At 46.0% G+C, this 16,277-nt stretch overlaps 6 protein-coding genes across 6 annotated transcripts; 5 read left to right on the top strand and 1 right to left on the bottom strand.

The window, feature by feature from the left end:
- Positions 1-22: 22 nt before the first annotated feature.
- ASPWEDRAFT_117915 (bifunctional aminopeptidase/epoxide hydrolase) lies at positions 23-2,430 on the bottom strand (the record flags this gene model as incomplete). Its single annotated transcript, XM_040828778.1, has 9 exons — positions 23-149; positions 218-705; positions 758-997; positions 1,133-1,258; positions 1,328-1,447; positions 1,502-1,619; positions 1,672-1,894; positions 1,967-2,051; positions 2,104-2,430. The coding sequence occupies 9 exons, from the start codon at positions 2,428-2,430 to the stop codon at positions 23-25; spliced, it is 1,854 nt and encodes a 617-aa protein (XP_040685444.1).
- Positions 2,431-2,911: 481 nt separating this feature from the next.
- On the top strand, positions 2,912-4,454 carry ASPWEDRAFT_43750 (uncharacterized protein). Its single transcript, XM_040836094.1, has 3 exons — positions 2,912-3,536; positions 3,608-3,743; positions 3,804-4,454. The coding sequence occupies exons 1-3, from the start codon at positions 3,250-3,252 to the stop codon at positions 4,329-4,331; spliced, it is 951 nt and encodes a 316-aa protein (XP_040685443.1). The 5' UTR covers positions 2,912-3,249; the 3' UTR covers positions 4,332-4,454.
- Positions 4,455-4,638: 184 nt separating this feature from the next.
- ASPWEDRAFT_43748 (uncharacterized protein) lies at positions 4,639-6,737 on the top strand. The gene is made up of 3 exons (XM_040836093.1): positions 4,639-4,897; positions 4,954-5,233; positions 5,287-6,737. Exons 1-3 carry the CDS (start codon positions 4,716-4,718, stop codon positions 6,433-6,435), a joined length of 1,611 nt encoding a protein of 536 aa, XP_040685442.1. The 5' UTR covers positions 4,639-4,715; the 3' UTR covers positions 6,436-6,737.
- A 1,100-nt stretch (positions 6,738-7,837) lies between these two features.
- Positions 7,838-9,498, top strand: ASPWEDRAFT_632268 (putative RNA binding protein). Its single transcript, XM_040838689.1, has one exon. The coding sequence runs from the start codon at positions 7,974-7,976 to the stop codon at positions 9,249-9,251; it is 1,278 nt and encodes a 425-aa protein (XP_040685441.1). The 5' UTR covers positions 7,838-7,973; the 3' UTR covers positions 9,252-9,498.
- Positions 9,499-10,045: 547 nt separating this feature from the next.
- Positions 10,046-11,545, top strand: ASPWEDRAFT_43746 (putative cyclin-dependent protein kinase complex component). The gene has a single exon (XM_040836092.1). It carries the CDS (start codon positions 10,338-10,340, stop codon positions 11,097-11,099), a length of 762 nt encoding a protein of 253 aa, XP_040685440.1. The 5' UTR covers positions 10,046-10,337; the 3' UTR covers positions 11,100-11,545.
- Positions 11,546-13,328: 1,783 nt separating this feature from the next.
- Positions 13,329-15,043, top strand: ASPWEDRAFT_632345 (DHHC family palmitoyltransferase). The gene is made up of 3 exons (XM_040838690.1): positions 13,329-13,663; positions 13,712-13,824; positions 13,905-15,043. Exons 1-3 carry the CDS (start codon positions 13,479-13,481, stop codon positions 14,573-14,575), a joined length of 969 nt encoding a protein of 322 aa, XP_040685439.1. The 5' UTR covers positions 13,329-13,478; the 3' UTR covers positions 14,576-15,043.
- Positions 15,044-16,277: the final 1,234 nt, after the last annotated feature.

Here is a 16,277-nt window from a genome sequence, read left to right as displayed (position 1 = left end):
AGGCCTTGGATGTCGGTCTTGCTCATTGATCCTTCTTTCCAAAGAGATCTTTCTCGACCATGGCGCGACAGATAGGGTGATAGAAATCCTTGTACTTCTGGAAAGTCTCAACCGCGAGTGTGGGATCGACCTTCTGTAGACTCCGATACCTGGTATTCCCCACGTTAGTTTTGCTGATATACTGTCAAAACGTGACGGGTTACTGGGGAAGTCTTACAAAGGACGCACGAATTTCATTCTTCCAATCTTACCCAATAGGCTCGCAGTCGGCCCTTGAACACTCTCATCGCCAGCCTTTAGACCAACTTGGAAATATAAATTGGCGACTTCAATGTTTTCGCTTCTCGTGAAGCCGTAAACCTCGCCCATAAGTCTCGACAGCTCGGGTGTAAGAGGGCGCTCAAAGAGAAGGATTTGTTCTAGAAACACCACGGTTTGGTTCGCTGTCAAGTCTTGCACATCGCTCGACTGAGGTTTAAAGTTGGAATCTGGAAGAGACTGCCATTTATTGGAAAGTTCATAGACAATGTCAACGAGCGATGTGTCAAACTGTGGCTTGGGGGGTAACCCAGGCCCATAAAACCAAGTCTCCCAATCAAGATCATTCAATAGCTTAGAGGCTTCTGGGTCAAACTCGAAGAAGCTCAAGATTGAGGCTTTGAACTCGTAGGAGTCAAGAGACTTTCCTTTGAATGTGGTAAAATACTGAAGGGGACAGTCAATATACCGTGCCGTGGGGAGGAAGCATGGACCATACATGAGGGATAAACTTGTCAAACTTTTCCTTTCCCACAAGTGTTTCCAAGTGGAACAGAAAGTTGAAGCCCTTTTCATAAGGCACACTTGAGAATGCATCGTCCGGGTCCTTCCCCTTGAGATTGGTGATGAGTTTAGTAAACTCATGGTCGAGGCCAAAATGCTCCACGGAATCCGAAAGGGCCTTCCAACCTATAATTGCCGAAAAGTGACGGTAGGCTTCGCCGTGACTATGGATGACCTAGTGAGTATGGCTCAAAATTCCTTGAATCAAATACTCACACTGCAGCTAAGATCTTCATTTCAGTCAGCAAAAATACAAGAGCTTCTTTGAAAGTGAAAGACAATGAGGTGAAAATAAAGAAGGGAAACGAACCCGTCGCTCAAGATACGTAGTCCAGCCTTCATTCAACCAGAAATGCTCCCACGAGGCGTTGGTGACCAAATTACCACTCCAGCTATGAGCGAGTTCATGCGCAATAACATCGACATTCTCTCGATCCTTAATGATTATTATCAGCTTAGTCAATGGTACAGTCATAGATTTCTGTTGGACGAAGATTAAAAATACCTTTGAGATAATGCTTGGTGTCGCGAAGGTGAAGATTGGGTTCTCCATGCCTCCATATGGGAAACTCGGAGGAAGAATCAGCACATTATACTCGCCCCATGCATAAGAATAAACAATTTTCTATTATTAAATTAGCATATATTTCCGGATTTGTGATGTGCTTTCAAGGCATACCTCAATAGCATTGATAAATTTCTCCGTGTCTGCTTCAAGCTCCCACCTGCATTCTTCAAGCTTGTCGGGACTAGTTGCAACAACACTACGAGGTCCAATTGCAGCTTCCGAGATATCCCTTTTCTCCTAATCAGTTGTTTTGTCCACCAAGGAAATAGTGGTTTACTTACCCACTAGCCAAAGCGAATAAATAGCTTGGAATCGGCACCTTCTGGTGAAATTGGTATAGAGTCTTTCCGTCGGACTGAGGACTCTGTGCTGAGTCTCTGATTGGCAAGCCACTGGCAATCACAGGAAGAGGAGACGTGATGTTAAAGTCAAGAGTACTCTTAACATCAGGTGTATCTTGACAAGGAAATATGGACCGGGCATGGATGGCCTGGCACTGGGAAACTAGGTAGATATGTCCATGAGAATGGGAGTGCCTCTAAAAGACGAATTTCTGCACGAGGAAGCTTGTCTTACACATATATGGATGTTTATTATTGGAAGTTTGAGCAGGCGTCAACCATTGTAGAGCCGTACATTTCTCAGTGGTTTTGACGGATATCTCAAGTTTCAAGTTAGTAGTTGGAGATGATGTCTAGAAAAACACAACATACATCAACCTCGACGAATTGGTTAAGCTTTACACCCTGTTCAAGCTTAATTTTTAATGCCGTGCCGTACGGTTCCAAAGGAGGGAGAAGCTCCCATGGGGATGGTTTGCCATCGACTTTCACATGGACAATATCCAAATAGTTTGTGTCGAGAATGATATCTTGCGACTCGCTGTTTGTAATGGACTTGAACCGATGAACAACATTACCAGCAAGCTTCTTCTGGTCGAAAAGAACATCAAAATTAGCAGTGATATGGGTGGAAACCCAGCTGTTATAATTGCTGAGGGTGTTGGGATCCCGAGGAGGGTTGATGACGGTCGTAGCCATACTACGAGCTCGAACTCGAGGGAGATGAATTTGAATTGTGATGGAAGAGCTCGATTTCTGTACCGTACTAGCAGACCTGCGAAGAAAGCTGAATCGCCAGAATTGAGACAGCGAGGAGAGGGTCATACGGAGATGCAACCTAGTACCTTAGTTGAAGATCTGGAAGTCGCAGTGTGCCTCCAATATCATAAAATACCCCCGCACGAAACTTTTGGTATTTCTGTTGTCATTACATGCCGGATCCGAGTCGATCTACGTATTATTGTATTGCAAAAAAAAAAAAAAAAAAAAAAAAAAATACATGGGATTTCACCTCAACAAAGGTAATTATTGGTCATGTAATTGCAATAACTCACATGTCAATTAAGATCAAGGGCGGGAATAAAATAAAATATGATATAAAATGAAACAAAATAAAACAAATGCATTGATTAATCAATCAATCATATTGCTATGCTTTCTATTATTATGTAGTACAGCCCAAAATTGCAGAATAGTTTTGGTCAACACAGTTGCGCGGCTGGTGAAATGTGGCCGGCTTGCTGCGCGCAAATGGAGATCGAAGCTATCACTCCCATGAGCTTCACCTGTCATTCTTCCTCTCATTCAGCACGGAAGGTCACTCTTTTCCCTTCTACAACACTTTCCTCTCCTGTAATTTGTACTTTTACTTTTATTTCTTTCCTTGATCCTGTGTCTCTTTTACCCTGTGTCCCCTGTGCTATATCCATCCTGTCACTCTTAGATGGGTTTGTTTGCATGAAAACAGACAGCCCTCTTTCTTTTATATGAGCCTTTCAATTCTCCCAAGCAAAAGCAATGGACACCCCCCAGGCTCAGGTTTCTGGCCTAGAGAGCGCACCCATACCCGCGCCCAACCCTGGAAATACCCAGAATACTCAAGATGTTCAGAACACCCAGAACACAACCACAGCCCCTGATGTTAACATGAGTGAGGCTGGGAGCCAGAGCGCTGTGAATGAAAGCCAGACAGAACCAGGCCAGGATATCACCATACCAGACGCCCATCCAGCAGAGCCAGAAAACTCAAAGCCAGCAGAGCCACCAACGCCCGCGAAGAGAAACCCTGGACTTAGATTCCTTGAGTAAGGAACTCTTTTTCTTCGCAATTGTGCCCCATCACCATCAACAAAGGTACCCAGCTTACATCTCTCAGCTACCTCACATCACCCATTGTCGAGCTTATCGTTGGCCAAGGAGAGCATGAAACTGTTCTAACTGCCCACCAGAGCTTGCTCTTAGAATCGCCTTTGCTCGCAGAATCTGTCGCAGCGTTTAATGAATCAGGACCTGTAGGTTCCACCTCCTACCAGGCCATGAGTTGAGTGCTAATACTATGATGAATTTAACAGCGACGCATTCAACTTCCCGAAGAGAACGTCGAAGCATTTGGATGCTTCCTCCAATTCCAATATACCCGTGACTACTCCTCTGTACAAACAAAGGCTTCTGGTCAAGATACAGATGCTGTTGGAGAGATAGATGATTCTGGAGAACAATTGCTTAAGCACGCGCGAGTTTACACGCTTGCAGAGAAGCTGGGGATGCCCGCACTGAAGACCCTGGCTCACTCTAAGATTCATCGCATTAACAGTACTTCTCGTGGCGAAATTGCGTACGCCCGCTACGTCTACACAAACACACCTTCTGACGACATCACGATTCGGAAGCCTGTCGCGTCCTTTTGGGCGCAACGAAGCCATGTTCTGCGACATGAAGCTGACGAAGACTTCAAGAAATTATGTATTGAAGTCCCTGAATTTTCCTGGGATGTGCTCACCCTTGTTCTCGACTGGAAAGAAAAGCGTTCCCAAGACAGGGCAGAGGCAGAGTCCGGCGCCAAGGGAAGCTCCCGGAAACGACTTAGAAGTGGACTGTAGTCAAGTTTTCCTTGTATGTATAATTGATGTGAATTAATAGAACACGTCAGCTGGACTTATATGGGCCACTGCAAGATTCATGTAATTCTATCCTTGATAAGAAAGAAATAATGTTACTCTTTCACCAAAGTACGTAAGGAGCTCATAAGTCCAAAGCAGCTGTAAAGTACAGAAAGAACCAAGCCAAGTTACAATGCTGAAGTCTGCACGAGGCTATCTATAGATTATAGCAATCACATTTGTCCTGGCTTTACTCCGTATCTCAGTCGATGTTTTGTTGCGTTCGCTTACTGGGCCGAAAGCAACCGCCGCTGATCCCTTGTGGTACGTAGTTCTCCCGACAGCTAGGTCATTATTCCCCGCGGACCAAACAAAGAATTTACTATGGAAATCCCAACCAATCCTGCGGATATTGTCATATCTGCTCTCAAGGAACGCAACATCTCGGTTAAACGAGGCGAAATTGAGTCCGCTTTTGGCGACGAGACAAGTGAGGAACACAATGCAAAATGGGTGTCAGAGCATCTTTGCTATGACACTCTCTTGTCACGAGAAGAGTTTATGTTGTATGTCCCTCCCGGCCATTTTTAAATCAACCCCCCGAATTATTGACCTTCCATAGATACTCAAAGCTAGAAAGCTCCGGCGCTCTTCGAAACATCTTTCTCGCTCCCGATGTTGATGCGACGCGACCGTTCCTAGACGATGATATACGGAGTGCGATTGAATCCCTGAATGCGTCTACTGCTGCGGTCCAGCAACAAACAGAAATTTTGACGTCGCAGTTCGAGAATCTGAATAAACAACTTGGCCTAGAGAATGATCGAAATAAAAGGCAGATGAGGGATATAGAACGGCTGCGCAGGAAACATGAGTTGGGAAGACAGAATGTCGCCGCTGCGGTATTTACTTCAAGGTCTAACTATCATTTTGAACCGCTGCTGAAACTTTGCAGACCAGTGATCTTGCTCATGAGCTCGAGATAAACTTTAAAGGTGAAGCAGAAAAGGCGACGGCTGATGGTAAAAGAATACTCTCTTCGTTGACCGTCCGGTTAAAAGAAGAAGATAGGATTCTTGCTGGTCTGGAAAGGCTCGCTTCTGGAATAAACTCATCTGGGGATGATGTCTTGGTCGTCAAAAAGGCGGCGCAGCTGGGCGCAATGCTTGCAGGCTGTGTTTCCGAAGAGATCCAGCACCGTCTCGATCGATTATACCTGGAAAGCATCCAGAGTAAACAGGGAGTGCCCGGCAAACTCTCGGAACACGAAGATGAAGAATTAGCTGCATTGGAAGAAGAGCTAGAGTCCCTATATCCAGAAATCGATGTTCTGGCTGAAATATCAACGCAGCAGCAATTCAGCGAGCCAATCTTACGGGAACTCCAGAATCACCATGGTCAGATACGGGATGCCTCCCATCGAAAACTCGAATACGTATATATGGATCCGTTCAACCTTGTTAATCCAGTGACTGATTCATTGCAGGTTCTATATATGGTCACTGGCATGGCATCCGCAACAGAAAACCTTACTAAATGCTTACAAAATCGCGAATCTTTTTGTGAAACACTCGAAGCGCTGACAAATATTTACCGATCAGAGGCGGGGGGTCAGTTTTCGAATCAGCCTTCGAGGCGAGAGACCATGATGAAACGACGTTCTATGCAGATACCTTCCATCCCCCCGGGGAAACGTATCTCCCCCCTCCCAGAGGCGCAGGCGCAGGCTCTCGGGAGACTTTTGCGCCGCCTTGGTTTATCCTCCGACTCAGTTTTTCAGTCGGAAGAGGATGACGGGGGTACCAATTGCCTCTACGAGAAGAGAGCGCATATACTTGATTGCTTGCGGAATTTAGGCATCGGTGCTGATTCATCGCTTGTGGCTGAATCGATCCCAAGTGATCGGGCGTCTCGACTTCTTGCTTCGGCCTTGAATGCTGATTCCCGTTTCGAAACCTCTCTTTCAGACGTTGATCAAGACAGGAGACTTTTAGAATTGGAATCACAGTTGGCGCTCGTTCAGAAGGGAGTGGAAAAGCTCAACATGGATATTCTCTATCAGCGAGAAAAGGACCAAGAAAATTTTATGGAGAGATGGTCATAAATGACCAGACCTTAAAAACAAACACAGAGAATCTATATCAATAATTTGGCTTCCCTACGCTCCTCAGCGCTCATTGTTCTTGAAAGATGTACTACGCACCAAACCTATCACTGAAACATACAAAGAAACTACTATAATGAATGACCCAGTCAATCAAGACAATGTTAATGTAAATGGATTCGGCCCCCCATTGTCTACCATCCTCAAAATTTTCTTTCAAGTTTTCAACTATTTCACCGTTTGTGTGGCAAGTGAGACATGTTTTCTCTAGGTTTCTAAGTTCCTAGGACAAGTAAATCTTCAAAAAGCCAAGAACTATATAGCAACTACGTCCATAAAAGGGCCAAATCAAAATATCGTTTGATTGGACATATGAGTGTGGCTGGTGTTGTACTGCGCCACATCAGCTGCTTGCGACACCTCTCTCTTCACGCTCATCGGTCATGCATAACATCATCGAGACCTTGAAAGAGAAGAGGAGGGAAATCTCATCGGTCAGCCTTAGAACTAGTCTGTAAGGCCTCCCGAGGCATAATGCAGCCAACCTTGAAGGAACAGGCCAAAGCTGCCTGCTCTAGTAGATTCGTTGGCCAGGGGCACTCGATTGACTCGCTGCAGCCTGTATGCCTCAATGGAGGCTCTGACATCCAACTAGGGTTTTGCTCCTTCGGCTTTTTCTTTCCTTTCCCATGTCATCAATAACATCATAATCATGATCATAATATTCTACTATCCATGCTTTCTTTTGTCATCTGTCCCTGGGCCATAGTCCTCTGCTCACTGTGTCCTCTCGTTTCATCTGCCCGGCTGACATCTACTGCGCCCCTGTGACCGAGGCCAGCCACGCATCTCATGTTCACCATTGCTCATCAGGGGATCTTACATCCATCGATCCAGCTGAAGCCCATTGTTGGAATTTTCTAGTCAGTTCGTCTGTTAGTTTGCCTTTTCTAAGGATACCTAACCACACAGCGCCTATCTAGGCTGCAATATGCATAGATATACTCTAGGGCCTCTTTGCACTGACCACTTAAGTAGCCTTTCGTCATGAATTGATCTTTTATATAAATTAATTGAGGAGAACTTTCCTTTCGTATTTTTCATGTTCTTCCAGAATAATGAAAACATTGCTTTGTTGAAAGAAAGGCAAAGAATCGAAACCAAGGCCCTCTGTCTTTGTGGCCCCGTATTCACTAATATCAGGTGCCTCGAGCTCATGACGTGAACCACATGTCTTTGATTATACATGACATTATTGCTTCGCATCCTCGTTTCTCTTGCAAAGAGAGAATAGCAACGTCTCTTTCTTCTTTTTTGATGATCATTATTATGTCCGGCCTTTGTCCTTTGTTAGCTCTTTGTCCGAGTATCATCCTGCCTCGGAATAGATACTGCTTTTCTTGGAACATTCCATCATACATATATCGACCACCAACGCCAACCCGAGTCCACATATCTCGTCCTATTTTATTAGAGAATTTTCCATTCAGAGGGCTAAACGAATCTTCCGGCACATTGCAAGGCAGCTGAGTGGGGAGATGTGCCTCATTGAGAAATTTACCGACGTGTATCCGATGGAGATTCGGACGAGAAAAATAACACACAGGTGCCTGTTCAGTGATGGTAGAGGTACCTGTCGCCGCACTCGCGTCCATGACCGTGGCGAGTTCTACCATGCGCGGCGAGTCGAACCCAAAGATCCACCGAGTATGACCTCGCCGAGATACCATACAATTGCGCCAGTGGAGGCAACACGTCCAAGAAAACCTAGAGATTCAAATCGACCGTTTGGGTTCAGCATACCTCCGTTTATAAGGAGGGATTCTGAACCGGATGCGAGCCGCAACGGCCCCAGAGGTCGAGGGAGGTCTCATCGATCATTTGTGGTCGAATCCCCAGACATTAACCTCGAATACCGATGTCCTCGGTGGCCAACCTCTGCCTCAAGAATAAGGTCTGCTTCACCACGAATAAGGTCTGTTTCACCACGAATAAGGTCTGTTTCACCACGAATAAGGTCTGTTTCACCACGAATAAGGTCTGTTTCACCACGAACTAGAGTTGCACCCCTTCCTGAAAGCCAGAAGCAGCCTTATAGCCCTGGCTTTCCCCCTCCGGACAACCAAACACAGCATACGCCTCAAGAGCCCCGACAGCCAAGGGAGCGGACTCCGGTCGCTGAGCGTGTGCCTTTGAGACGGAGACAAAGTTCACCTCCTCGCAGAGTGGAGGTTCATAATGATCGACCTGACCATAGATCCTCCTTAAGCTCTAGCCGTGGTAACGGTTTAACAAAGAAGGCGGAAGGTCGGCAAGTTCACTTCTCCAGCGATATCGAGTACGTCGACGACACCGAACAGTCAGAAATCGGGCCCGAAAATGGGCAGAAAATATTACATCCACACCGAGAACAATCGCGTCGCATCAACCCTTTCACAAAACATAAACAGGAGGATTTTGAGAATGAAGCAAGTTACCGACTGAAATCGAGAGGAACAACTTCAAGCTTCCGAGTACGCCCCGCCTCTTCTGAAAGAATAAGGGGGGCACCGAGAGCCCATACAACCAATGACACGCGCTGTGATCGACCACGTATCATCCAAGATGGTCGTCGTCAGATTTCAGAAGCAGGCGAACGTATTTGCGAGGAAGCCCGGCAAAGACAGAGCCGTGAGGATTTTCGTCGTGACTTTCCCTCGCAGGCTAGTCATAGAAGACAGAGCCGAAGATCTGATCGTTTTCAGTCATTCAACTCGGGTGATGAGAGAATAGTCTATGACAAGGGTCCCCGTCGCCATGGATGGCGATGGCCATGAATCGCCAGGCTTAGCCAAGACACCACAATATTGGCGTTGTATTTTGACTGGTATAGAATACCTTATCTGCGTTGTAATTGTTTTCTGGTTTCGGTGAGTGCATTTCAATGGTACTTATCAACAGCATAGTGGTGTACGGCGCTTAGTTTTTTATGTGCAAGGATATAGAATACCCAAGTTTAACAATCGCCATCTTTTAACTGTTTTTTTGGGGGGTGGGGGGTGGGTGAAGTGTAGGCTTTTGGTAATCAACGAAGTAGAAAGGGTAAAAAAAGAAACTGCTGGGTGAAATGTGCTGTATCAGTTGTAAGGGAGAGGAGAACCGAGAATCCTTTGTTTATACAAACAGGGGATCTATCTGCCTGAATGTATATAGTCTGGTCTATAATGTCCGCATGTCCAATATTTGAATAATGGAAATCCGATTCGACTATTTTTCCTGCATCATAGTATCCTGAGCCGTTGTTGACATAGAAAGAGTGAAACCCCTCAAGTCAACTAACGCCGGGCCGAAATGATGTCCGATCCCACCGAGTCTTACGTTGCTTGTTGTTTATTTTCCAGTTCACCGGCGAAATGAGTCTTACTGGAAGCCTCATAATGAGATTACAATTTCTCGCATTTATAACTAACACTTGATTCTGTCGCATCGTTATTTCTTTATTACCGTCATTATCGTGTGGCCATTGATTGCTGAGTGAGTAGATATTAGTACCTTACCCGCGGTTGAAACTATCCAAAATGACTCGAAACAACTCCTTCAAATCAAAGGCTAACATTTCACACCCTCCTAGATGGCCCAGGAATACATAGACTATTACATTGGCGGACTTATTTCAAATAGCGCCTTCGTTAGCATATCGCTCGCCATTTCTTTACTCTCTCGGCTACCCCCGTCTTCCACTCTTTCACATTTCATGCGCCACAGCTCTTTAATCAACTCGAATCTACGCCAATATCATAACATAGCTAGACAAGGGCTGGGGTCCTAAAATGCTACTCTTACCCCAAGGGTCAATAAACACCTTTAGGTTCAGGTGTGTCTTCAATACACTCACTTTTGACGGCTCACTGTAGTCTGTCGCAATGAATGACCAGAACATGGCTTCTGGAAACGAAGGGCCGCATAGAGAATCAAGTCTCCTACAGGAACAATTGGTTTTAGGCTCTCGTGAAGGAGTCGACAAAACAAGCAAGCCGAGCTTGGCAAATGACGCCGCCCAAATATTTAGCATTTCGCCAGAAAAAGCGTTTTCGCTTCTATGTCTCAATCTTGAAGGTCTTGGGGAAACAAATGCCGGACTTTCCACAAATCCTCTGGTAGCCGTTGCCTCTGCATTTAACCGTATCACGGGGAGAGACGGTGTAGCCAACGGAGAGGAGTCCACACCAATGAAAGTCACTGAGTTGCACTTCGATAGCCCCGGTCAGGAAGGGCATGATTCTGTACAACAAAGTGTGTTGTCCAAAAGGTTTCTCTCCAAGAAGGAGCCCCCAATACCGTTAAAGGTGTACCTCGAGCGAATCCATCGGTACTGCCCAATGTCGACAGCTGTCTATCTTGCTACCAGCATTTATATTACCAAAATGACAAAAATTGAAAAAGTCTTTTCCGTGAATCCCAAGAATATGCACCGTCTCGTGCTTGCTGGTCTCCGAGTGGCAATGAAAGCGCTGGAAGACCTCAGCTACCCGCATAGCCGTGTTGCCAAAGTTGGTGGTGTCAGTGAGCGTGAACTGTCTCGTCTTGAGATCAGCTTTTGCTTTCTGGCAGATTTTGAGCTGCGGGTTGACGCTCAAATGCTTATGGACGAAGCGGAATCTCTTCAAAGCCACTCAAGTTCTTGAGAAGGGTATACAACCAGCTCTAGCCAGGAACCCGTGTCATCGGTGGATAGCTGATAGAGAAGCAGCCTCTCCCATAGTATGCTGGTTCCTTTGTGGGTTTTAAAACAAACCAATCTTAGTCTGCGACATCTGCAGGTGAGATTGAAAGGTCCCTTCCATTGATGAGAAAGGGAGCGGCGTGTCTGGCAACGGCTCTTTTTCTCGATACCAAAAGATAATTCTGCATAACATGTTCATGATTATTTTGGATACCTGAATGTCAATCCAGCAATTTTCTTCTTTTTTCCATATCGACTGTTCAACTATCATAATGCGGCTGCCTAATCCAGACTGCATTTGGCTGAGTAATAATCCTGTGCTTTGGGCATCTGAATCTTGCGGCGATGCTTCTATCACCACAAAATCATTATTAGTGTTGATAAATGGGGACTCTCTGTAAATAATCCTCAATTCAAAGCACTTGCCCTGTGCAGTGTGTATAGGCACCATTCTCGTACATGTAAATAATAATTGGAGGTGAGGCTGGTAGATCTTCTTAGCGTCCGGACTTCGTAGCGCTAGAGTTTCCCCGAGCCCCAAAAAAAGAGGCCTCCCCGTCTTCTCTCTTCTTGGACTTTTTTTTTTTTTTTTTTTGAACAAATCATTATTGCGTTCCTCCGCCTTGTTTATCCTTTGCTGGAATAACTGGGGTAATTGGGAGAAACAGAAATTGGCAAGCAACCGGAGTTCTGACTGAATTCGCAATGTTTCGTTAGATAGCGCGTCGAAATTATCAACCGCTAGTTGTCCTCCGCGCCTCGTCTCCCTTACAGTTGAAAACAAAAAGCCAACATCGCATCGTCTTCTCTTGATCGAGTCGCATTCCACAACTTACGTATAGAAATGTCTTCCGGGGCTTCTTCAACTGAGCCACAAAGCAGCAGCAACGCTGCGGGTGCGCCCTCAGTACCCAACGGGAAAGGCACAACAAGTCCCCCGAGAGTCACCCAGCAAGATGCCAGTGTTGAACTCAAGACCATGAAGCGCGCCATCCCCCTTGGAGAGGATATCATGCAGATTGCTCGGATAGGGGAAATTGGTGCGATGCAAAACCTATTCAACGAGAAGAAATTCAATGCTAGCTACAAAGATGAGGAGGGAATCACTCCGTTACATGTGCGTATCCACGTTTTTATTCCCAAATCATGGGACCCTGTCGTGCCATACGAATGTCCACTAACAATTGCGACTGTTCTTAGTGGGCCGCAATCAACAACCAGTACGCCATGTGCAAGTTTCTGCTGGAGTCTGGGGCCGACGTCAACGCCAAAGGAGGAGACTCGGTAGCCACACCCGCGATGTGGGCCGCTCAGCGCTGTCATTATTATATTGTTCATCTTCTGCTCCAACATGGTGCTGATCCCCTTGTCACCGATGTCCAAGGCTACAATATTCTACACCTCGCGACCATTGATGGAAATGCGTTCTTGCTTGTCTTGCTCCTACACCAAGAGATACCCGTGGATGTTGTTGATCAACAGGGTCATACTGGGTTGATGTGGGCGGCATATAAGGGGTTTCCAGCATGTGTCGATTTGTTCCTGCGCTGGGGCGCCAATGCTAACGCCTTTGATGAAGGAGGCCTGACTCCCCTCCATTGGGCTTTGGTGAAGGGTTCATTGCCTTGTGTCCAGAAGCTGCTGGAATACGGTGCGGACAGATTTGCTAAGACAAGAGATGGAAAGTCACCAGCAACAGTGGCAGGGGAGATGAACACTGTTCGTGTCTGGTATCGGGCTCTTGATGAATGTGGTTACGACCTTGATGGAAGCCACAAGGTTCTTCCCCTAGGTTTGACAGCCTGGATGCGGGATAAAAGCGTCATGTCCAAGTTCTTTTTCCTCTGGCCATTCCTCATGGTTCTGGTTGCAGTGTGGATCCTCAGCAACATGGCGATATATGCAGCTATTCCCATAATGCTGGTGGCAGTGTTTGGTCTACAATGGGTCGCACAAAAGGCTGCCAGTCAAGCTCCTTCTGAGTATAGGATCCTTCAAAAAACGGTATGCGGTTTCTCTTTTAACAACAACATATCTTAGTGCCTGGCGTTTCTGTTTTGAACAAGTGCTGACTATTCATCTAGCCGTATCTGTCGGGTGTCTTTGCGGGTTCATTATTTTGGGTCGGTGTTAGATACGTGCTTAATGTGCTTCCCGGTAAGTTGAAGTCTAGCAGAACCAACCCCCCTCCTCTCTCCACTGCTTTCTTTCTTTCTTTTTTCTTGGTCGTTGGATAGCTGACCTGGTATTCTATATTTCAGTGACTTATTCCACGAATCCAATTTTGAACGCACTTTTTGCAATCTTCTATGGATTAACGACATATTTTTATATTACTGCGATGGTTGGAGATCCTGGCTTTGTTCCAAAGCTTGGCAGCAGAAACCAGCAGAGAGCAGTCATTTCGGAGCTTTTCGAGCAGTGGAAATTCGACGAGGAAAACTTTTGTGTTTCCTGCATGGTTCGAAAGCCCTTGCGAAGCAAGCACTGCAAACGTTGCGGACGTTGTGTTGCAAAACATGATCAGTGAGACCCCTGCTATAAGACTAAGTTATTGTCGCTAACCTGAAATAGCCACTGCCCGTGGATTGATAACTGTGTTGGAGCAAATAACCTCCGTCATTTTGTTCTGTACATCACCTGTTTGGAAGCTGGTATTATCCTGTTTGTGCATTTGACATTTTCTTGTGAGTATCAACCTATAATGCAAATTATCTCTTTATACTTGATATTTGAGTCTGTAGTGATGTACTGACAAAATTGGTAGATATCAACATTCTTCCAGCACCAACGGAAGCTAAATGTAATATCATCAATGAAACTCTCTGCGATTTTGTGCTTCGCGATACTTTTACAATCATTCTTGACTTGTGGGTCATCATTCAGCTGGTCTGGGTCACTATGCTCTGCGCTGTTCAGCTTGTTCAAATTTCCCGAAACCAGACGACGTATGAAAACATGAGGGGCCACTCGATCGATCGAAGCTACCCAAGCTCCCGGGCCTTTGCCTCGGCCCTGGCGGCCGGAACGACCTCCCTAGATGCTGCCGGGCTCTCGTCCACTGGTCAAGGCCCGAACCCAGCACTTGCTCACGGTCCTCAACGCCCTATTCGACGACATGGCTGCATTCAGCAATGGTCTTCCCTCCTCGGTGTTGATACTTTCTTTGCAACGGCACGTGATGGATTGAGAGATGGCCCACGTGCTGCCCGGCCCAAGAACCCCTTCTCACGGGGCTGTATCACGAATTGCCGCGATTTCTGGTGTGATGCGTCTCCATACTTTGGGAAACGGGAACCTGGCTCTGCAATGCTGGGGGGAGAAGTTGTGAACTATAACCGGATGTACGAGGCACCTCTGCGGATGCATAGTGGAATGGGCGGCTCGAGTGGTGCCTATCGAAGCCTAGCGGGTGAGGATCCAGAGCAAAATGTTTGAACGATGATATCTCCGTTATACGATAATCGAACCTTGACGCGCTTCATGATACCTATAGGCAAAGCCTTCGGTGTTGAGAGCGCAATATAATGATTACGGATGAATTCTGCATTTGGTATAGATGGCCATTGATGGGGACCTTTTTTTTCTTTTCTTTTCTTTTCTTGTCTTGTCTTGTCTTGTCTTGTCTTCCCCCTATTCTGACTCCCATGTTTTACTTGGCAGCATGTATTATGTTTTGCATACAACGCACATAGCATGACAAATATTGATCTGCTCGGGTTCACATTATCTTAATTCCGGTGTCTGAGCAGAACTACCTTATCTAGAGTAATAAAGTACGTCCGGGTTGAATCTGATCGAGCTTTTCTGTCTTCCAGGGTGGGATTAGTGCTGGCCAATGATGTCTCTGAGCTTAGTGACTGGATGTAGACAGTAAGGCTTCATTTCTAGCACGGGTTGTCTTCATTATTGTCCACTTGAGACATCCCACGTGTTTTGCGACAGGGCTTGTTATTCCCTATCTTTCAATTGCATGCTGCGTTAATCAATTGTTTTATCCTTATTTTCTAGGAGAGACATGTTAGAAGTAGACTGCAAATAGTTGAAAGTACAGAGATGGATGGATTTCATGGTGTCAGATTACAGTAGAAGCTAGGTATGCTTTAAGCCAGGTTCTATTTAGATCGAATCACCCATTAAAGATAGTCTGCAGATTGCTTCCTTCAATGACCCTTAGTCTCTGATGTTTCATCCCGACGTATCAGACGTTGACTTAGCCATATATAGGTGGAAGTACCAGCTGATACATTCTAGAAAAACTCTCCCCAGGATCATGAAACACAACGGCTCCCTCGTCAAAAACACCAAACGATGACGAATTTTAATCAAGTGAGCTCCGAAACCATCCGGCGGAGCTCTGTGAGGCCTCGATGTCTTGTTTGCTCTTTGAGTGATGGCCTACAAGGGTACCTGAAACAGCAACCAAGACCAGGAGAAATATCGCGAGGAAAAGGCGGCTCATGCTTTTTTCTACTTGGGTCTTTTCTCCAAGGTCATCGACTCCTTCGGGGTTTGGAGACAATGAAGAGAGCAATCGATACCAATGCTCCAATGGGCTTGGATCGAACCCACCCACCATCGTCAAGCTGCCATGTAAGGTACGAAGAACATCCGATTTCTTCTCGGGGATGAAGCTTACCAACTCGTATGACCGACTAGCGGCCACACTACAATGAATCATACAGTAGCAGCAGCTACTTGGGGGGGTGAAGGGGAGAATAGGTATACTATCATTCGTTCCGGCATTCTGGCTATGGCGGTCATTCGTGAATATACCCTGTTGGGATGAGACTTGATTGGATCTGGTTTTGCTTTTTCCTTTCCTTTCCTTTTTTTTTTTCTTCAGGTATCCATGATCCATGTTTCTACCATGTATCAACGGATGCCCTAAGCTTAGTAGGGGTCTCAACTGTCAAGGCCGAGATTAGATGGATAACGAAGATGACTCCACCGGAGTGGCGGTCTGACTGAAGATACTCGGCACGACGACTATGTTTCTAGTACACAACCATGGTAGAGAAATCGTCCGATCAGAAGGACGCAGTGACCCCCGTTTCCCATGAAATCTGGTGATATCTATAGCACCTAGCGTCCTACAGACAGCAAAAATCCATACCACGTATTGGCGTAACACCGAAAT

The sequence above is a fragment of the Aspergillus wentii genome, assembly GCF_001890725.1.
Source record: "Aspergillus wentii DTO 134E9 unplaced genomic scaffold ASPWEscaffold_7, whole genome shotgun sequence".
Taxonomy (NCBI): Eukaryota; Fungi; Ascomycota; class Eurotiomycetes; order Eurotiales; family Aspergillaceae; genus Aspergillus; species Aspergillus wentii.
The sequence above is the reverse complement of the archived record's forward strand: the minus strand, read 5'-3'. Positions and strand labels throughout refer to the sequence as shown.

Coding starts and splice junctions, on each gene's coding strand:
- ASPWEDRAFT_632345 (XM_040838690.1), top strand. CDS start 13,479: ATGGTTGGAGATCCTGGCTTTGTTCCAAAGCTTGGCAGCAGAAACCAG. Junction 13,664..13,711: donor TGTGTTGCAAAACATGATCA/GTGAGACCCCTG, acceptor AACCTGAAATAG/CCACTGCCCGTGGATTGATA. Junction 13,825..13,904: donor TGTGCATTTGACATTTTCTT/GTGAGTATCAAC, acceptor CAAAATTGGTAG/ATATCAACATTCTTCCAGCA.
- ASPWEDRAFT_43748 (XM_040836093.1), top strand. CDS start 4,716: ATGGAAATCCCAACCAATCCTGCGGATATTGTCATATCTGCTCTCAAG. Junction 4,898..4,953: donor TCACGAGAAGAGTTTATGTT/GTATGTCCCTCC, acceptor GACCTTCCATAG/ATACTCAAAGCTAGAAAGCT. Junction 5,234..5,286: donor GACAGAATGTCGCCGCTGCG/GTATTTACTTCA, acceptor GAAACTTTGCAG/ACCAGTGATCTTGCTCATGA.
- ASPWEDRAFT_632268 (XM_040838689.1), top strand. CDS start 7,974: ATGTGCCTCATTGAGAAATTTACCGACGTGTATCCGATGGAGATTCGG.
- ASPWEDRAFT_43750 (XM_040836094.1), top strand. CDS start 3,250: ATGGACACCCCCCAGGCTCAGGTTTCTGGCCTAGAGAGCGCACCCATA. Junction 3,537..3,607: donor CCTGGACTTAGATTCCTTGA/GTAAGGAACTCT, acceptor TACATCTCTCAG/CTACCTCACATCACCCATTG. Junction 3,744..3,803: donor CGTTTAATGAATCAGGACCT/GTAGGTTCCACC, acceptor TGAATTTAACAG/CGACGCATTCAACTTCCCGA.
- ASPWEDRAFT_43746 (XM_040836092.1), top strand. CDS start 10,338: ATGAATGACCAGAACATGGCTTCTGGAAACGAAGGGCCGCATAGAGAA.